The sequence below is a fragment of the Geospiza fortis genome, unplaced genomic scaffold (assembly GCF_000277835.1).
Source record: "Geospiza fortis unplaced genomic scaffold, GeoFor_1.0 scaffold351, whole genome shotgun sequence".
NCBI classification, from domain to species: domain Eukaryota; kingdom Metazoa; phylum Chordata; class Aves; order Passeriformes; family Thraupidae; genus Geospiza; species Geospiza fortis.
In genome coordinates this window covers 1,207,761-1,227,215 of record NW_005054419.1, presented here as the reverse complement: position 1 = coordinate 1,227,215, position 19,455 = coordinate 1,207,761, and the positions used below count along the sequence as shown (strand labels likewise).

General features: G+C 39.7%; 1 protein-coding gene across 1 annotated transcript in view; it reads left to right on the top strand.

Annotated features, from left to right (window-relative positions):
• The first annotated feature begins 47 nt into the window (after positions 1 to 47).
• The window catches only part of DENND3 (DENN domain containing 3), a 32,208-nt gene continuing 12,800 nt past the window's right edge, over positions 48 to 19,455 (top strand). The window contains exons 1-10 of the mRNA XM_031061609.1: positions 48 to 175; positions 5,999 to 6,272; positions 6,811 to 6,926; positions 7,439 to 7,578; positions 12,882 to 12,993; positions 14,165 to 14,284; positions 15,167 to 15,385; positions 15,692 to 15,813; positions 16,252 to 16,407; positions 18,211 to 18,307. Of these exons, the coding sequence (XP_030917469.1) occupies positions 92 to 175; positions 5,999 to 6,272; positions 6,811 to 6,926; positions 7,439 to 7,578; positions 12,882 to 12,993; positions 14,165 to 14,284; positions 15,167 to 15,385; positions 15,692 to 15,813; positions 16,252 to 16,407; positions 18,211 to 18,307 (1,440 nt within the window). The 5' untranslated portion in view covers positions 48 to 91. The remainder of the gene's footprint in view (positions 176 to 5,998; positions 6,273 to 6,810; positions 6,927 to 7,438; positions 7,579 to 12,881; positions 12,994 to 14,164; positions 14,285 to 15,166; positions 15,386 to 15,691; positions 15,814 to 16,251; positions 16,408 to 18,210; positions 18,308 to 19,455) is intronic.

The window sequence follows — 19,455 nt, the reverse complement described above, 5'->3', positions numbered from 1 at the left end:
ACCGGGCGGCGCTGAGGGCGGGAAGGCGCCGCTGTCCCGAGGAGAGGAGAGGCTGCCCTCAGGGAAGGAGCCGCCCTGTCCCGGCTGTGCCATGGAGGACGTGCTGCCCTCGGGCCTGCTGGAGATCTGTCTGCTGGTCGGGGCGCCCACAGAGCGGGTGCGGGCGCTGCTGCAGGTGAGCGGGGTTCGGGCAGGCGGTGCCGGTGCGTGGGGCTGGGTTTGTCAGCGCGTGGAGCTGAAATGTCCCGACAGAAAGTTGTTTTGACAGGCGAACGTCAGCAAAACAGGGAAAATTTGGTAGCAGTGTGAGGTAGCTGCTCTTTCCCAAAGGTCTGAGTTTAGATGGAGAACTCACTGTAGGTTTATGTAAGCAGGGACAGCAAAGCGCTTAATGATGCGTTCTTTACTGGGTGTTAATGCACTACCTGTCTCTGCTGGAGAGCAAAGCAAAAGTATAAAGGCTGGTAACTCTTATCCTCAGGAAAACACCAGATCTAAATCCTTGTGAGCTCAAGTGCTCTGAGTTTGGCGTCACCTGAACCACTTGGATACGGCAGGAGCTGGTGGATCGGTTACTACTTTGAATATGTGGTTTAAAATTTGTCTATTATTTGAACATGTGGCCTCACAATGACAGCCCTCTCCTCCTGGTTCTGCTCGGTTCGAGTGTGCTGATGGGCTTGTTCCGTACCTACGAGCTGCCCCACTGTGGGAAGAGCAGTGGTGCCAGCACGTGGAAAAAAAGGCCAGACAGCTCCCAGGGATCTCAGTTGCTCTGCTTGAACTTGAATTTGATTGTGCTCTAATAGCATTAGATAAAGAAGTCTTTGTTGGGCTTGTTGCTTGTTCACTCGCTCAGGAGACGGCTTTTGCTGTTTTCAGCTTCTTAAGTGATAACAGCCAAGCAGAGGTTCACATTCCAGGATCTCATTCATGTGTACTTGAGAATGGGAAAATAGTTCCTAAATGTCAGCGCCAGACTTTTGAAATCTGTGTGTACATGGTGTTTTATCAGAAGCATGAGAAGTGAACCCAAAGGAAAGAGAATTTCTTATTCATTCCAGTTTGCTTAGTTCTCGCTGCTTTCTGGAAAAAAACCCTGTGGAATAACAAATAAGGAGTTTGCTACAGAAAGCAGAAGCCGTTCTGATATTCTGATCATACTGCAGCCTCTGAATTGTTTCTTTGCTCAAGGTACAAAAAGGTATCAGAAAACAAAGTAGTCCTTTCTTTTGTTAATATGAACTTCAGTAAAGTCCCTGCACACTGTTGCATCACGGGTTTTCAGTCACTGTCTTAGGGAAAGCTTACAGATTTACTCCACTTCCTTTTCCTTCTGCTGCACTATCTACATGAGGAGAGTGGAATATGTTTTTATGGCTGATTTTAGTGATTGTAGAAAGAAAAGACTTTACTGATGGAAGATAGCATTCCAAATGAAAGTAGTGGATCTCTGATGATATTTACAGATTAAACAGTGGGTAAATATTCTGATAGTGCTTCAAACCGTGGTCTTCACAGTGTGTTGATGCATTCTTAACTGTACTTAAACATGGAGTGATAAAGCAAATGAAGTCAGTGGGACAATGATATAACCCACCCCCAAAGGAAGAAAAGTTTTGTATAATTGACCTGCTGTCAATGGGGACTCCAGTGGAAAAAAAAAAAAGTAGTTTTCCACTGAAGTTCCTGAAACAGAAATTTCTGGGCTGTCATCCATTGCTTATCCTTATTGCCAAGAAAATTGTCACTCTGAGATTTCAGTTTGAAAAGATCAAAGGCTGCTATTTTCAGCTATAGATTTCTTTCTTAGCACTGGAAGTGTGTATTTAGTAAGAATGAAATGAACAGAAGTGATGCTTCTTTTCCCTAAGTTATCTACAGCTATAAAGCTGGGTTTTGGCAAGTGTATGCAAGCTGTCTGTGACATGTCTCAGATCTTCAACAGGATCCATCAGTGTGTTCTGTATCTGCCCACCACAGTCAGTGGTACAGAGCTGTCTCATGCTCTCTGCCCCTGCTGATGCAGACAATTTTTCACCAAAACATTTTTTTCTGCTTCTGTAATGCCTCCCTGGCTGTCAAGGTGCCTGAAAGAAATGAGGTGTGATCAGATTGAGCATCAGTCAGCAGTGTGTGCTTGTTGCAGTGAAAAGCAACTGGAAAAGCCCTAGAAGTGAATCCATGGGAACTCGGGGAATCAACATAGCCAAGTGCAAGGTGCTGCCCCTAAGTCAAGGCAGTCGCTGCTATTGGTACAGACTGGGTGATGCAGGGAGCCCTGCCGGGAGGACTTGGGAGTGCTGGTGGATGCTGGACATGCCCTGGCCATGTGCACTTGGAGCCCAGAAAGCCAAACATGTCCTGGGCTGCATCCAAAGCAGTGTGGGCAGCAGCTGAGGGAGGAGATTCAACCCCTCTGCTCTACCTGGAGTGCTAATCCAGCTCTGGGGTCCTAAGCACAGGAAAGACATGGAGCTCTTGGGATTGGGTCCACTTCTCATATGAGGAAAGGCTGAGAGAGTTGAGGCTGTTTGGCCTGGAGAAGAAAAGGCTCTGGGGTCACCTTATTGTGGATTTTCAGTACTTGAAGGGTCTCCAAGAGAGCTGGAGAGGGACTTCTGACAAGGGCATGCAGTGATAGAATGGGAGGAGCAGCTTCAACTGACAGAGGGCAGGGTTAGATTAGATATTAGGGAGAATTTTACTGTGAGGGTGGTGAGGCACTGGCGCAGGTTGCTCAGAGAAGCTGTGGATGCACCCTCCCTGGAAGTATTCAAGGTCAAATTGGGTGGGACTTTGGGTGGCTCAGTCTAGTGGAAGATGCCCCTGCCCATGGCAGGAGGATTCAAATGAGATGATAATTGAGGGTCCCTCCCAACCCAATCTGTTGTGTGATTTTCTGATAAGTACCTGTGTAATGACCTGCATCATCAGGACTGTGGCTCACAGGCAAGGGGAAGGGATTATTGCTATTATTGTTATTACTCAAAACCCTTGAGTTCACATCTGGAATATTGTCCCACATTTGAGTGCCTTTATACTGGAGAGCTGCTGGCAAACAAGAGTGAGACCAGAGGATGCTGTGCTGGGGGCTGGGGCATAAGGGAGGAACAATCTCCTTTTCAAGGGACTTCTGAAACTTCACTGGATGAAACCCAGTGCAACCAGACCTAATGTCAGCCTTATCATTAGTTTGAGCAAAGTGTTGCACAAGAATGTGGAGAGATCATCCTACAATTGTTTGGGTTGGAGGGGACCTTAAAGATCACCCAGTTCTGATGACCCTGCTGCCATGGGACAGGAGCACCTTACACTAAACCATCTTGCTCAGAGCTCCATCCAGCCTGACTTCGGACACTTCCAGAGATGGAGCATCCACAGCTTCTCTGGGCAACCTGTTCCAGTGCCTCACCACCCTCACAATAAAGAATTTCTTCCTAATATCTGATCTAAACCTGCCCTCTGTTGGTTTAAAACCATTCCCTTTTGTCCTATTACTACAACCTAATTGTCCTGCCCAATCTAATTTTTCTGAGGCATCATACTTTCCCTGCCTAATTATTTGTTAAAGAAACCAGTTCTTTCATGGCATTCAAAGTGAAATTAACTTCTTCAGTGATGGGAAGAGGAGAATGAGGTCAAGGAAACGCCAGATAGCTGAAGTCATGCTCTGATTTGTGGTTTCAACACACTGCTGTTTGTGTCTAAATAGTGCAGTCATTGTAAAAGTCTGTCTTGTATTGGTGTCCTTTGCAGCAGTGCTGTTACAGGAACATCCTCAAATGGGGATGGAGTAAAATCCCCCACTGCTGTTGGTAAGAATCTATGTATGATGCAAGGAGATTTGGTAGCAAGAAGCTACAAAAGGGAAGTATTTCAAAGTGAAGAAGTAAAAAGGGCAGCAGAAAAGATAAAATGTTCAAAGAATAGCAGGAACAAGTGAATATTGTTCTACTGCTGCCTATTCACTATCCCTGAACTCAAGGAGTAAAAATGTGACTTTGGCCAAGACATTAATATGAGCTGACTCAAATGCTGGAGACTGAGTCAGTGGGTCAGTGACAGTGCTGACAGAGCTGATCTGTGGGGAAAAATGGTGTTTAATGTCTCTGTAGTAGTTCAAGACATCAAGGATCTGCCATTTCAGGAACTGTTAGGCTGTGAGGCCATTAAACTGCTGGCTGCCATCCAGCACTTTGGAGCACAGAGATGCCTCAGTGTAAGTCAGGGATTGCCCTGTCAAAGCAACTCTGTGTGAAAACCTCAGCAGGGCAGATCTGCCAAGTTGAAAATGCTGCTGCTGGAGTACTGTCTGTGTTTTTCTTGCATAACAGCCTCAGGGCTGAGCCTTAATTCTTAATTTCCTCCTGAAATGTTTAGCTGCATGTTAGTTTGGGGGTGATCATGGTGAATTTATCCGTGTTTCCAGTTTCTTCACTGCCTTTGTCAGCTGCCAACTAAGGAAATGACACTTGAAGTGTCACACTAGCATGTGAGGATGTGGCGCTCAGTACCCCAATTCATGATGTGCTTTTTAAAGTCACTGCTATCTTTTGACTATCCTACTGGACACTTACCTGAACTTTTCTTTTCCACACCAGTTTACTTTTAGTTCAGGCTCTTTGTTCATTAAAAGTGTGGTTTTCACTTCTTATTTTTAGTGAAGTAGTTTCTTTAGAATATCCTATTATAAATACAGTGTAGTTTATGAAATTTAAGATACCAAAACTAAAATGTCATGAAACATTCCTTCACATTTTTCCTATGATGCTCAAATGTGGAAAAGAAAACTAGTAGTGGACATACATGCTGGGATTTAAGAGCTGAGACTTCTGTCTCAAAACCTGGACAGTGGAACATTGGCAACAGAGCTTTCTATGTTGTAGCTATTTTTTTTTAATAGGGAAATGATGGGTGAGGCCAGCACTGGTTCTCAAGGAGCATCTTGCATCATATCTGGTGATAAAAGCAGCATGTATGCTTCACCTCCTCTGACTTTGAAGATGTTTGCAAAAAGTTAAAAACAAAACAACTTTTTGCCACAGTGGGGCTCGCCTTTCCTGTTTCCAAATATCCGTTGGTTAAACAAAGCTTTTACTTGTTTTTTTTAACCTTGCAGGAAGAATTAAAATTGCAATGAAGTAATTGGAAATGCAGCTTCTTGGCTCAACTGTATGGTCAAGAATACAAACAGTGCTCCCCAGTATGAGGAAATCTCTGATCACTTCCTGCACAGCTTTTCATTGCAGGGCAGTGAGGGCTTTCAGGCCAGTCATACTTTGCAAAGCTGCCTGTGAAAATGTTGTAATTTCACACATGCTCTTGGGGTGCCTGTTCCACTGAGCCATCAGTACATGGAGAGATTCTCATGGCTTCAGTGTCTTAAAGTTGTAGTTATTGTAACAATGATTGTAGTTTTTAATTGTGCTTTGTTGATTGCCTTATAAAATTAAGCCTTGTCTTGTGAAAGTCTGTGTATGTGTTGTTTAGGGTTTGGTTTTCTTGTTTTGGTTTTTTTTTTTTGGTGCATGTTATTTGTTCTGAGTTGAAAGGAAGCTTTTCCTGAAGTCAAACAAAGACTTATCTAAGAGGCTCAGCTGTTTTTGTTTCTTTTCATTTATTTATTGCCTGTTTTTTTTTTTTTTACTGTTGTTGCCAGTGTTTATTTTAAATATAGTTTATCTTAACACTGAAAAGGAGGAAATAGGTATTTGATATCTGTTAGTTTCTTTTGCCAAAGGCCTGATACTGATATGGGACATTTTGAATGATGAAGGATTCCTTGCCTGCTAAAAATGCCTATTTTCCTTGCATTAAGATGCATAAAACAAAAACTTAAAAGGAAAAATCAATTATTTAGGGAGCAGAAAAATATATTTGAAACCCACAATTTTAGGGGTAGAAGAAAACCAAGGTTAAAAATTATGAAAAAAACCCCACATATCAGAATGAGTGTCATCTTAGAGTTTGTTTTGTTTCTTGTTTTTTTCTATAGGGCACTCAAAGAAAACTCAGAAATCCTCCTCCCCTTGATCCAGAAGTTCTTTCTGTATTTGTGCCTCCGTTTATCAGCAGAGATGATGTTCAGATGATTCATGCTGGTAATAACTTGAATAAAAGCAAACGCCGCTCCTTCCGAAAGAAAAAAGAGAGACCCAAGGTTGAAAATGTCAAGAGCCTCAATGGGGAGCAGAAAGCACCTGACACAGAAGATGTGACAGTTCCAAAGGACATTGATCTCATTGCTTTACCACAGCTCTGCTTCCCAGGTACATGAGGGTTCACACTTCTTGTTGAGAATTGTTTGAATGTAAATATTTCTTGACCCATAGTTCAGCCCTAATATTTTAGCCTTTGTTGGTAAATCTTGATTTGAGTGAAGTGCAAACATGCACACACTTGAAAAATTATTTTTCACCCCAAAATGGCTGAGTACTCTCTCACTTTTCATTTTGATATGCCTGAAGTAATGAATATTTCCTCCAGGTTTAATTGGAAAAAATTTAATATGTGTGTCATTATTGCAGGCCTTTTTAATATCTTGGGGGAAAAAGTAATTTAAACCCATTTCTTGTATTTTGCCTCTGAAAATGCAGAATAATTTCATTTTTGCTTCTTCAGTAATGTGCAGCTTACAACCTCTTTAACAACCCTTAGTTCAAATTGACTGTATATTACATTTTAATCCCTTAAAATGAAACATTCTCTTGAAATGAAGTGGCAATGTGCAGTATTTGTCATGAATTGTCTTTCACACAACTGTAGTTCAATATATAATTAAAAATATGGTTGCTGCTTTCATTTCAGGAGGACTTTATGTAACTTCTGAATTAAAAGAGGACCACATCCATTTCCTGGTCTTCACTGACGTCTGTGGTAACAGAACATATGGTGTTGTTGCACAGTACTACCAGTCAATGCAAGTATGTGATTTAACTCATTCTTCTATTAAAACTTATTAAAAGATATAAAAGCAAAATGCTTTGAAAATAATGTGAGATTTGATTTATCTAATTAGTTAACAGGTGTGTTTTTATGTTAGGGGGAGCACAAGACAAATCATACTTTTATGGTGCCATTTTAAATTAAATACTTTGGAACAAATTTCATTAGGAAAAACAGCTATGGATTTCATTTAGGAGATTTGGATATTGAGGAACAGACTTTATCCCCTGGATATTTTTTTTGTAAAGATTGTTCTTTCCAAACAATGAAAGATGTTCTTTCTAAATACATTTTGTGCTCAAATTCTTTTTAATACATGTTGTTTAAGTCTTGTAGGCTGACATTTTTCTGAAGACCTAAAGGGATATAGGCATCAAAATCCCTTTGAAATATAGAGGGAATTGGATATCACATCTCTAAGGTTCTCAAGAAAAGATCAGCTATAAATTCATGATTAACATAAAGTCATTAATGCGCAGTTTTCTTGCAGGATGGCTCCACCTCCTCCAATGGGCAGGGCCCTTGGGAATCTGCACAGACTGGGAAGGTGCCTGCCTGTTTTGTACCCTGTGCTGTTTGTGTTATATCCAGATACCCATATTTTAGTGCCCTCAAGGATTGTCTCTCTTGGTAAGATTTGCTCCCCTGTGTGTTTCTGCTGGAAATGAATGCTGGTTTTTAATACCTGAATTTGCTTGATGTGGTCAGGAGAGCCGTGTGATGCTAAAGCAGTGCATAGTTTTATGTTAAGGTTGTGGGGGAGAGGAAAAGAAGAAATGCTATGTCAATGTTGCCCAGACAGTAAGTGCAAATTCTGAATACTGAGGGTATTAGTTACAGATGTTGTCTTCATTTTCTTTGGGGGTTTTTGCTAATGTGTAGGGAATGGATATTTTACAGATATTATTGGCTTTTTTTGGAGTGGTTTTTTTCCACTCTTATGAAAATTGCTTTCAAAGCACTAAAAGCTTTTTATAATGCACCAAATAAATGTCATAAGAACGTGAATATATGTACTAATAAGCAGTTAATGACACATTAGGGAAATAATCCAAGTCACTTGAGGAAGTAGAGTGGTTACATGGATGTTGTAGAGCTAGGAGAAAAATTCTTAGGATACACTGGTTAGAAACAGTCAAATACTCTGCAGTGTAGATTATGTAAAAGGTAAGTAAACATGGATTGTTATTAAGTAATTTCTCTTATTTTGAGGTTACTTTATTGTTAAATTTTTAAGATCTATTTGCATCTATTTTGGATTAAAACCTTCTCACATCAGGAACCTGCCTGGGTACATTGGCCATTACTGTGTGTCTTCACTTGCAGACCTGTTGTCCAAAGGTAGAAGAGGTTTTCTTCACTAAATTTCAGTCAAACTTTCTAGAGTCAAATCTGAATTCAGTTGCAGGTATTTGCTTCTTGTACATAAGCTGAAAGATGTTGGGGTTCTAGGCTGGAGCTTGCCCCCCTTGTGCTGCTGGTGCTCATATCCCGAGCAGATGAGCAGGGGACACTCCCTGGGTACCAGCTGAGGTGCATCCCCAGCTCCTGACCTGGCTCCAGCCCAAATGAGAGCTGAGCACTCATCTCCCAGCCCATGCACCTCTTCTTCCCTGTGCTGTGGATTTGGATCTTGGAGCACTGACTGGCTTTCCCTGGGCTGCATGAAGAGAGCCCTGGAGGAGCAAAGCAGTGCCCTCCTCCTGGGCATTTTAGACATTGGCTCAAAAAGGCTGTGAGATCAGAAATGAGTCGCTCTGGCAGCCCTTTTAAGGGCATGTACCTCTGCTCTGTCATTTTTAAAGCATTAGTGAAGGGGTTTAATGTGGACAAGGCACTTCAACATAATGGAAACAGGGTGTGCACAGGTCAGTGTGAAATCAAAAGAAATGTTCAGTGAAATAAAAAGGAAATGTTTGTTTTCCTTTCTCCTTTCCTGCCCAGATCACTCCCCCCTCCCTTTATATTTAAGTGAATTACATCAACCCTTGGTATTGCAGGAACTGATTCACTGCTGCCTTTTAGAAGTCTCAAATCTCAAGTTGCTGCTAATCTGCATATGGAACCCTTCCAGCTGTGACTACAGTTTCTACTGTTTCTACAGTGGCTACTGTTTCCATGCAGCTTTTATAGTGGATTCCTGCTGCTTTTCTGCTGTGAGCTCAGCCTGTGAGAGGGCTCACCTCACACCAGCTTTGCACTGGGTGGGAAATGGATTCAGTTTGACAGTTACAGTGCTCATCAGTGGTTTATGTAGAGTATTCATAAATGAGTAATTTCTTCTGTGAAGTGAGACGTCTCTGAGCTTGGAGAAGCAGTCAATTAGCAAATGGATTATAAAAGAGCCAAGGGAGAAGTGGGAAAATCTTCAGCACAACCATGGAAAATTCCAGATGTTGTAAAAGTGTTTCTAGTCCTTGTATCTGTTTAGAGGAGACAGTAATCAGATAGAATTAACCCTCTAGATCTGCTTCTGCCTCTGGGTGGGTAGTTTAGACTTGATAACTATTTAAACATTATAATTAAACACCTCTGCCTTGATCACATATAGTAGGGTTTGGCACCTATTTAAAACATTCATGTCCACAGATTTCTCTTTTAAGTCTGTACTGGTTTCTGAGAGGAGTTCAGTTGATCAGTACTGTACAATCTGAGCTTCAAGTGATTTGTAAATATGTGAATAATTATAGGGAAGTTCAACAGGACAGTAACCTTCCACGTTAGTCTTGTGTGTTGTCTTGGTCTTCTAACTGGGGAATTTTTCACACAGCTGCACAGCTCTTCCCCTTTTTGCTGTTGCATCTGTGAGATGGGAGTGTGTGTGACTGGAGGGGGGGTGAGTGCCAGTGACAGAGCTGAATTTGGAGTTGGCATTTCCCACGGTGCTGGAAACTCAACTGATGAGGCTTCCATTAAATTTTATTCTGGTTTTTTTTTTTTTTTTAATTTCTTTTTTCTGGATAGTATTTCAAGGGCTCATTTCAGAATGTCTGCCCTTCTGATTTTGGTGCCTTGGTTTTTTTTTTTTTTTTAAGTGTTTCGCTGTGTCAGAATACACTAGGGTGGAGGGGAAGGAAGGGGTGGAGAGGTACAGGTTTTCCTTATTTTGGTTGTACTACTGAAATGTTTCCATGTGGCATGAAACAGCTGCTGGGGTGTGTGGCTGTTCTGAATAAACCATTACAGCCAAGACCTATATGAGATATTTTGAGTGTAGTGCCCTGTACAGCTGCAGATGTTCTTGACTTTTGGGGATATTACAAAGCACTGACATTGTGTTGCTGTAAACCAGGAAGGGAGTTACTGTGTGTCATCAGGTGACCAATGGGTTAATAATCTAATTAAGTATTTTTGTTGCTTGAATGCTACTCTGGTAGCAGTGCCTCTTATACTTAACAAATAATAACACCTTCAACTGCACACTTGTATCCTTGGTATGTTGCAGAGCTGTTCTGCAGAATGCTTCAACTGATTCATCATTCTCCAGACAGGAGTTCTGAAAGCACTTGCTGGTGGACCTCAAACCACCTATTTCCAGTGTGTAGCCCTTTCATTGTGATACCTAGTGCAAGAATGCTGTTGCTGCTGAAAATCTGATATTCAAGTAGCATCTAAAGGGATTCTACTTCCATCCAGGATGATTTTTTGCAGCAAAAGGTTTCTTTTTCCTCCAGAATTCTGTCCATAGATTATTTTCTTCAGTACCTAAGTGCACAGAATTACTTATAGGTGAGGTGGTATTTGCTTTCAGTCAGAATAATCATCAAAAGTATTTTTTAATTTAAGTATTCTTAGGTAAAATCCAGGTTCCTAAACTTTTTCAAGTGGCAGAGTAGAAACCACAACTGAAAACTGAACCAAGCCGAGATGCACAGGCAACATCAAGCTATAAGTCCAGGTAGGTGCTTTGAACTGCAAGGGAATCTGCAAGCTGTCATCATAGTAATGAAGGTCTTTGTATTTTGTGCCATTAATTTTACAGCTAATTTCCATATTGCTAGCACTCAGTGCTTCCAAATCCAGAACATTTTGTGTGGGGTGTGTCTGCCTTTCTCCAGAGCAAGCAGATGTGCACCTAAATGGTTTCACAGCACGGTGGCTGTTGGATTATTCTACATTTTTTGAAAAGGTTCAGTTTAACTTCAGAGGTTTTGGCAGTTTGCACATGTAGTGTTACCTCAGTCTGTTATACTGCATGAAAAATTAAATATTCCTGGCAGTAATCTCCTGGATAAACTCCTTTCTTGGATGGATGAATAGGCTCCATTCAAACAGTAAATCTTCCAACCTGTGTATTCGTCATTTCAGCTGCCTTGAGAAAAGGTGGGAGTGTGCAAATAGCTGCCAGCACTGAGGCAGTACAAAGGGCCTATTATGAGCTGCTCTTGCTTTCTGAAACACCTGTCTGTGGACAGTTAATAGTAGTAATGAAAGGTTCATAAACTCCTTAGCTCTCCACTTGAGTGTTTCAGAGATTACTTCATTTATTTCTGCAGACGTTCGCAGTGCAGAGCTGTCAGCTGCTGTTAGGCTGCATTGATGGGGCACCATGTCCTGAACAGGGAGCTCTGACTGTCCTCTGTGTACATCTGCTGCTTTCTCTGTCATGTTGTGTGTCTTGTGACATTTACTGTCTTGGTAAGAGCTTTTTGTCTCAAAGGAAAGAAAAAAAAAAAGGCAGGTCTGCTTACTCTGTTTGGCCAAATCTGAGGCATCACTAATTGTGACAGAGTATTTGTTTAAATGATTGGTTCAACTGTCTGGTTTTCTTTGATAATTCTTAAATTCCCCTTTCTCTGCCCCCCCTGAAGAGCTGATGGACTTTTTAGGAATGTTTATGTAACAGCCAGGGCTTTCTTCAAATAGGAAAATAGTGAATTTAAATATTTCATTTGAAAGGGCTGAAATATATGACAGAATATATTGTTTTTGGTTTTTTTTTCTGGAATCTAAATGCTGTACACAAATAAGGTGTCTTGGATCCTTATATATCTCTTAACCTATTGAGTTGCTTCCTTCCTGAAGAGCAAGTGTTCTTCTGCAGGAAACCAGTAAAGCTGCAAACTGAAGTAAAACCTCCAGGGAGAAGACAACCATATTCAGTTCCTAGTTTCTCTATATACAGATTTGCAGGCCTAGATTTCTGATTTTGTAAATATTTGGGGTTTTTGCTATAAATGTGCAAGTGAATCTTCCATTGTACAAAACACCCTTTGTGACCACAAATACCTAACTTGGTAATTGTTACATTTCAGAAATGCTGTGGGAGTTAGTACTTTTCAGTCTTGATTGTGTGTATATTTAAATGTAACAGCATTTATTTGGTGTAATATATAAACCATGTGACCTTTGTTAGGGTAATGCAGTTTAAAAACAGAAACATTTAGCAGGTTTGCACAATTGTTCTTATTCTTCGTGTGGGCAGGAGTGACAGCAAAGAGCAGTGTCCATAGAGGCCTAAGCCTTGTGCTAAATATGGCTCTTGCTTCACATTCCTCTGCAGTCAAACTTGGGTCTACAACCTCTCTTTTCCTCTGGTGCTGTTTTCCATCTCTGAGCTGGTGTCTTATGCTGGGGATTGAGGAGCACTGGGTGTTGCAGCTGTGGGTGTTGGTTCCTCAAGCAGTCTCTAGAAGATGCTGTAGCTGCACCTCACACATGGTTTCCTTTGGCCATCAAACCACTGTGCTGTGTCCCCTGATGGATATAATGCAGCAGTATTTCATGCACAGGAGTACAAAAAAACTCTGCTTCTGACACAGAAGCATCATTAAAATTTAATGAAGCTGCTCAAGTATCTAATAAATTAGAAATTAATTAGCAGAAATAATAGCTTCATTACTCCTAATATTTTTTTCTAGATTATCAGCAGAAAGAGTTTTTTGTATTTGCATGTTACTATTGGTAAGTAATTTCCTGTCATTTAATTACAGCTTACTAGTGCAGCTACGACCTTTGAGGGATTTAGATGTCGAGGAGCACATTAAAGAATTTGCAGCAAAGCTGTTTTTAATCCCCAGCCCCCCACCAGGATCACTCCACTTGGTAATTATTCCTCCTGAATTTCATAATGATTTTAACATTATGTCTTCTAAGATACTAAGATGATGTTTTCAATAAACTGGGTGACATTCATGAATGTCAGGTCAGAGATTACTTGGTGATGTGAAACTGATGTCAATACCTGTGCTTTAAAAATCAGGCTATGCATTATTAGTAAAGAAAATAACAGTGTGACCATGGTTCAGGCTGGAGTGCTGGCATACCAACCATGTTCTTTAGTTTTCAATATTCCTCTGGGAAGGCTTTGGCTCATGCCAACTATTTGTGGTGTGAGATGATGCCTGGGCAGGTCTGGGAGCAGCAGAACAGTGTGCAGTGGATGAAATGTTGAGTTGGCCGCTGCCTGGATGAGACCAAGCTGAGAGGGGAAACTCACATCAACATTTGTATTCAGTGCTGTGTATTTGTTCCTTTCTGACCCTTCCCAAGTCCAGCCAGATGTCAGCTGGGTCAGTGATTTCAGCACACACTCTGTTATCTACTGCGGTGGCTTCTGGGGAAGCAGAACTTCAGCCAAGGGCTCTTCCTTAGCTGCTTTCCTTGACCCTGGGATGAAGGGTTAGGAGTGGAGGAAAAATAGCATAGCTGGAAAATATCTGAGTGATTGGCTAAACCAGCTGTGAGTGCTGAAATGTGCAGCACGTGCAAGACCCAACCCCCAGAGATTTGAGCTGAAGTATCTGAAACTCTGAGAGACCTCATTCCTTTTGGCTTGTTTTATTTTCTTAGCATGACAACCTATGCTCACTTTGTTCATATTTTTTTCTGTTTCCTGTATGAATTTTATTAATAGTTTTGGTTTCCCAGTTGTATCTACAAATATAAATTATTTTGTTATGCTTATAATAAAGCAAATTTAATTCTGTTAAAAGATGTTTTTAAAAAAAATGTACTGGCCAATCACTCTGTGAGAATGAGAGGAGATAAGTTCATATTAATCTTTCAAACTACTCATTATGTCTTTTAATATTTCCCTCTTTTTAATTTACTTTTCTGCAGTATGCAAATACTTGTCTTTTTGCTCTCAATTAAAGTTAGTATTTTGTAGTTGGAACTAAAATCGTGAATTAAATGTGCTGTGGGCACATTTTCATTAAGGAGTAAACAGAAACCATCTGTTATTTCTGTTTCTATATTATCTGTTATAATATAGGTATTTCATATGAAACCACTTCAAATAATAATTCCTTCACGAGAGGATCCGGACAGTCCAATTATTGACTTGGATCTCCATCTTCCATTGCTGTGTTTCAAGCCAGAGCAGGTGCTGCAGGTAAAGCCAATTCATGCTTTTGAACGTTTTAGAGATTGACAGTATTGGTAATTTGTAGTTAGGGAAAAAACAAGATGTTTATTTACTCAAAAAACTTTATAAACCCAGAAATTCAGAATAGTCTTAGTCCTGAATATTAGAGCTATGTCAACATAAACTATACTTCTCCTTAAGATACTTTGTTATTGACAGACCTGGTTAGATTAAGGGATATTACATTTCTTTGCCTGTGGTCTAGAAATTGGTACTAAATTTCTTAAGAATGTATTTTAAATTGTAACTACCCAAGCCAATTGACAGATTTTATTTTGAATTTTCATTATATGCATTTCTACAAGATTTATAGTAATTTTTTCATGTTTAAAAAAGGGGTCTGTGGGAAGGATTGATGACAATGGGCACTCTCATACAAATAAGGTGTAAATGGTGTGGAAATACAAAATACAAACAGCTATTTGCAAAGAATTTTTTTCAGTGCTTCACAGAATCTTACAATAATGTAAGCTGGAGTGTCCTTTGTAGGTTTCCTGATCCGATTTCCTGCTCAAAGGCCACCTGTGAAGTTAAGTTCAGTTGTTTAAGGTCATCAGTATTATCTGAGCCACTTTCTCTAAGAAACCTCCTCAGCCATGAGAGTTGGCAGCTCTGCCTTATTTTTTTTAGGTTTTGCCCAAGCATCCAAGTTATGAATAAAAGTATCTCAAATCCTAAATGGTGCAGCTGGTGCATCTTGAAATGGACATTATTTCATTTTATAACTCTGTAAGGTAGCCACTAAAAATGAGAATTTTGAGGCCGACTCTCACAGATTAAATATTTGCATTTCTAGTGTGTTCTAGATACGTCTTTGCAAACATTTAACATTCTGGCTTTGTTTTTCAGATAATGACCTGTATTTTGACTGAGCAGAGAATTGTTTTCTTCTCTTCTGACTGGGCTCTGCTGACACTCATTGCTGAATGCTTTATGCTGTACCTTCACCCCCTTCAGTGGCAGCACACTTTTGTGCCCATCCTGTCCAGGCAAATGCTGGATTTTGTGATGGCTCCAACATCTTTCCTCATGGGATGCCATATTGATCATTTCGATGAAGTGAGCACGGTATGTTTGACACCATTACCACTCCTGATTTTTACTTGCAGTGCATTTGTCCCCTTCCATATTAGGGCATATTAGATTATTAAGTGTTTATATACTGGGATTAACATCTGTTAAAGCAACTGCATTTATTTTTCTTGAATGTGATTGTTTAGTTATCTGTACAATTTTCTACTCGTGGAAAAATTTCAGTCCTTTCCTGGCTTACTTTCTTGATGAAATTAATTGTCTAAAAAGTATGTAAATGAGAAGTAAATATTTTTACAATAAACACACAGTCATTCTGTTTGGTTTTTTTTTAATTAAAAGGAAGGTGAAGATTTAATTCTAATTAATATAGATAATGGAGATATTTCACATTCAAAAGTGGTTGAAGAGGAACTTGAGATTCCAGATGTTCCAGCACAAGCAGCAGAAACTTTCATGAAAAGGTGACAAGATCTTGAAGATGTGTCTCTCTTAGTGCATTAACCATGCTTAATGCTACAAGTTTCTTATTTTGTATTATTTATTATTATAATATTATTTCATTCATATAAACCCCACTGTATTTTAGAAAAGGGCAAATTGAAAATTTCAATTAATTAGTATAGAAGTGGCTTTAAGTAGTCAAATTATTTTGCAGCAACTGGAATGCTTGTTTCTTTTTATTATTGATACAGATTATACTCTGAACTTTACAAAGACTGAGTGCACTGTGATTTAATTGAGTGGGGCTCCCTGGAATCTTGTTAGCTTGTCAGCACTTGTAAATCAATCTGGCACTTCTCTAGCTGTAAGATGCATGGGCCTAAATTACTCTTTTTTTTAAAGGTATGAAAAAATTGTTGGTGTTAGGATGTAAGTTAATAGTTTTCTTCTGTGTGTAGAGTGGAGGGTCTGCAGCTGCACTTTGATCTGGAGCTCTGCCATCTCCGAGCCTGCACAGACCTTGGTGAGCTCCAAACCCGCAGGAGGGCTTGGCAGCAGAAACTGAACATGGATGTGCAGCAAACCATGTTGCAGTTAATTGTTAATATCTTCAGGTAGGTGGGTGTAGTAGTTTTTATTAGAAGAACATGTGGTACCGGTTAAAGCACATCAGTGAAAATATTCTCATTTTGTCTTACTTTATAGATATTTTGTAGAGCTTAGGTTTTGTTAGGGTATATGGGAAGTAAGTCGTGCAGCCTGATGGAATAAAAGTTATTGATGTTTTGATGTGTATATACATTGCTCAAATATCTTAGATAAAGCTCTTGTGATTTTAAGCTTGTCTTTTGTAGGAAGATTTCAGGAAGAGAAGGGCAGTTCTTGGAAAAGCTTAGGGCCCAGCAGGGATATCAGTCAAGTTTTGGTCCCTCTTGTTAGAGGCACATGAATGCAAACCAGGACAGAATAGAAGAGCTGAAAGCAGGAACAACCTGTTCAGAACACCTGGATGTGTTTAGGCTGAGAATGGATGAGATACCTGAGGAGTGCAACACCTGAGAATGAAGGAGGAGCTGTTTAAGCTCAAGGGCAAAGTGTTGGCACAAGAAGGGACAATTGGCCAGGAGCTGGACTCAGTGATCCTTGTAGGTCCCTTCCTGCTCAGGGTATTCCATAATTCTGTGGTAAGAAATGTGGGGTACTGGCTGTGTTTGGGACTGGCATTTTAACAATGATGTGGCCTTTTGCTGGAGGTGGTTCTTCCCTTTGGATCAGCTACTGAATTGCTCATGGGAATTCTCTTTGACACTTTCAGTCAGAAGGAGCTGGGTTAATTTACAGAGTCCAAATACCAGGTGTCTGTTATTGGATCAGCTTAAGGAGAATTCCTGCAGGTGTCTGGACCCTCCACGAAGGACAGTAGCTGCTGGGTGTGGGGAATAGAACAGCCTTTACAGATAGCTGATTGTGGAAACTGAAATGCATTCATTTCCACAGTGGGATTTTGTGGATTTCAGTGTTTGGCAACAATAATTGCAGACAAAGATGAGGAGAAATGCATTTTTGCTCATAACAGCTTGAAGTCTTTAATGCACTAAACATTTGGCTGCATAAAATGAACAGATGCTTTGCGCTCTAAGAGATAGTATGTATCACAAAGGGGTTGATTCTTTTGCTTTCTTTCTCCTTTCCTTCAAACTTTTTCTTTGTTCTTTTTTTCAGCCTTGTTTCTTCTATCTCCTAACTCTGCCAGCATCCAGGAGTGAAGGAAAGTAACTTTCTGATGCAGTTGTTCTGTCTTCAGCAAAGCATTGTATTGATTTTTTTTGTGTGTGGAGGTTCCATGTTTAAAGCAGACAGTGCTAAATTTTACAGAATTACATAGGACTATGTACTTTCATTGACCATACCTTTTCCTGACCCCATATGGCTGGATAAACTGCTAACAGGATGTAGTAAGAACCTTGTTTTTCATATGCCTGTTGCAGATGCAATGTGATGGGACAGTGTGAGGTCAGGTCACATCTTTCAAATTACCCATGATAGGTGCACTTGTCTTTTGTGCTCCAGTGGGTTGTGTGTGATTCAGGAACTGTGTATGTAAATCCAGGATTGGAGCCTAAATCATGATTTACACAGATTCTCCTTCATGGCTTACTGCGTCTTACAGAGTGTGAGTTTGGCAGCAGATAGACTACCTTACTTGTAAGAATTTGAATTCCTTTTTCTATGATTCAGTAACACAGACTTGTTCATTAAAACTGACTTTGCCTTCTAATACTGCAGCACATTTCTATTTTGTCTTCTGATGCTGCAGCATATTTCTAGTAGTACCAGTGGGCTGCTGCTATTTCAAAAATATGACTTGCTTACAAATCTCCAAGCAGATTCATATATTTATTTATTTTTGTCCCCAGGGAGGTAAAAGACCATCTAAATTATGAACACAGAGTGTTTAACAGTGAAGAATTTCTGAAAACAAGGGCAGTCGGAGACCAGCCATTCTACAAAAAGGTAAATTCAGTGCTGTGATTATCTGCTATTAATAAATTTGTATTTTAGGATTAATGCCAGACAGACTAAAAGGAAGATCTTAATATATCCTTAGGAGAGAAATTGATTGGAAATCTTTTGACCAGGATTTCAGATTAATAGAAATAATTAAAATATTTTCAGCAGCAATTTCTAATGCTATAAATGAAATGGTGGCAATTTTATGAATTGAAATTCAGTATTAGTTAAAAACTCAGATGTACATATTTAAGAAGAGCTTTGAGCCGCTGACTTACTTAAATACCAAATAGCAAAGTGGCAGGTTTGCTTTCAGGTTTGAATCTTAGAAAATAACACACTATGGAGTAGTTACTAGTGGTGTCTGGAATAATATTAAGAAAACTCAAAAAAATCCATTAGAAAGGACTAAGATTTGGAAGTCTCCTGGACATACAATTGCTGGCAAACTCTGCCACCTACTGGAGGAATACTAGAAATTGGGAATTTAATGCTTTTGGAGATTCTCTTTTACATTGTGCATTGCAAGTGGATTAGTAAGAGGCATTTGAACATTTATATAATAGACATGTTGTATTGCCTCAAATCCCAGATTTCACCTTGTTAAACTGTGCAGTGATGAGAGATGGTGGCTTTCCCTCTTTTTAATTCACACCTGGCGTTTTTTGTTGTCTTCTATCCTAAAAGTAGCAATTTGACCTTTTTAGAAAGTTATTTCTGGATGACACCATAATAATTACCTGAGCAAGGAATAAGTTTTGGGGTTACCAGAAAAAAAGATGATTCACTTGTCTTTTCAGTATGATGGCATAATGTTAATTTAGAGTGCCCCCAAATTCTTATTCCAAACCATAAACAGTATTATCAGCACATGGCTTAATACTAAACTTGTAGCTCTGTTTTGCTCAGTATTTCTCATTTTTGTTTGGTTTCACCTCTTGGAGGGCATTTTGAGATTACTGTTTGCCACTAAGCAAATGTCATCAAAGTCCAGAAGGTGAATGGAAACTTAATTAGTTTTCTCTTGAAGTTTTCAATCTTTTTATTTTTATGATTGCTAAATTGGAATGTCTGTTTTGCATGGATAAGGGTAATAAAAATGAACAAGACATGCTAATAAAAATGTAAATTTATAAATGATCCACAGTTAA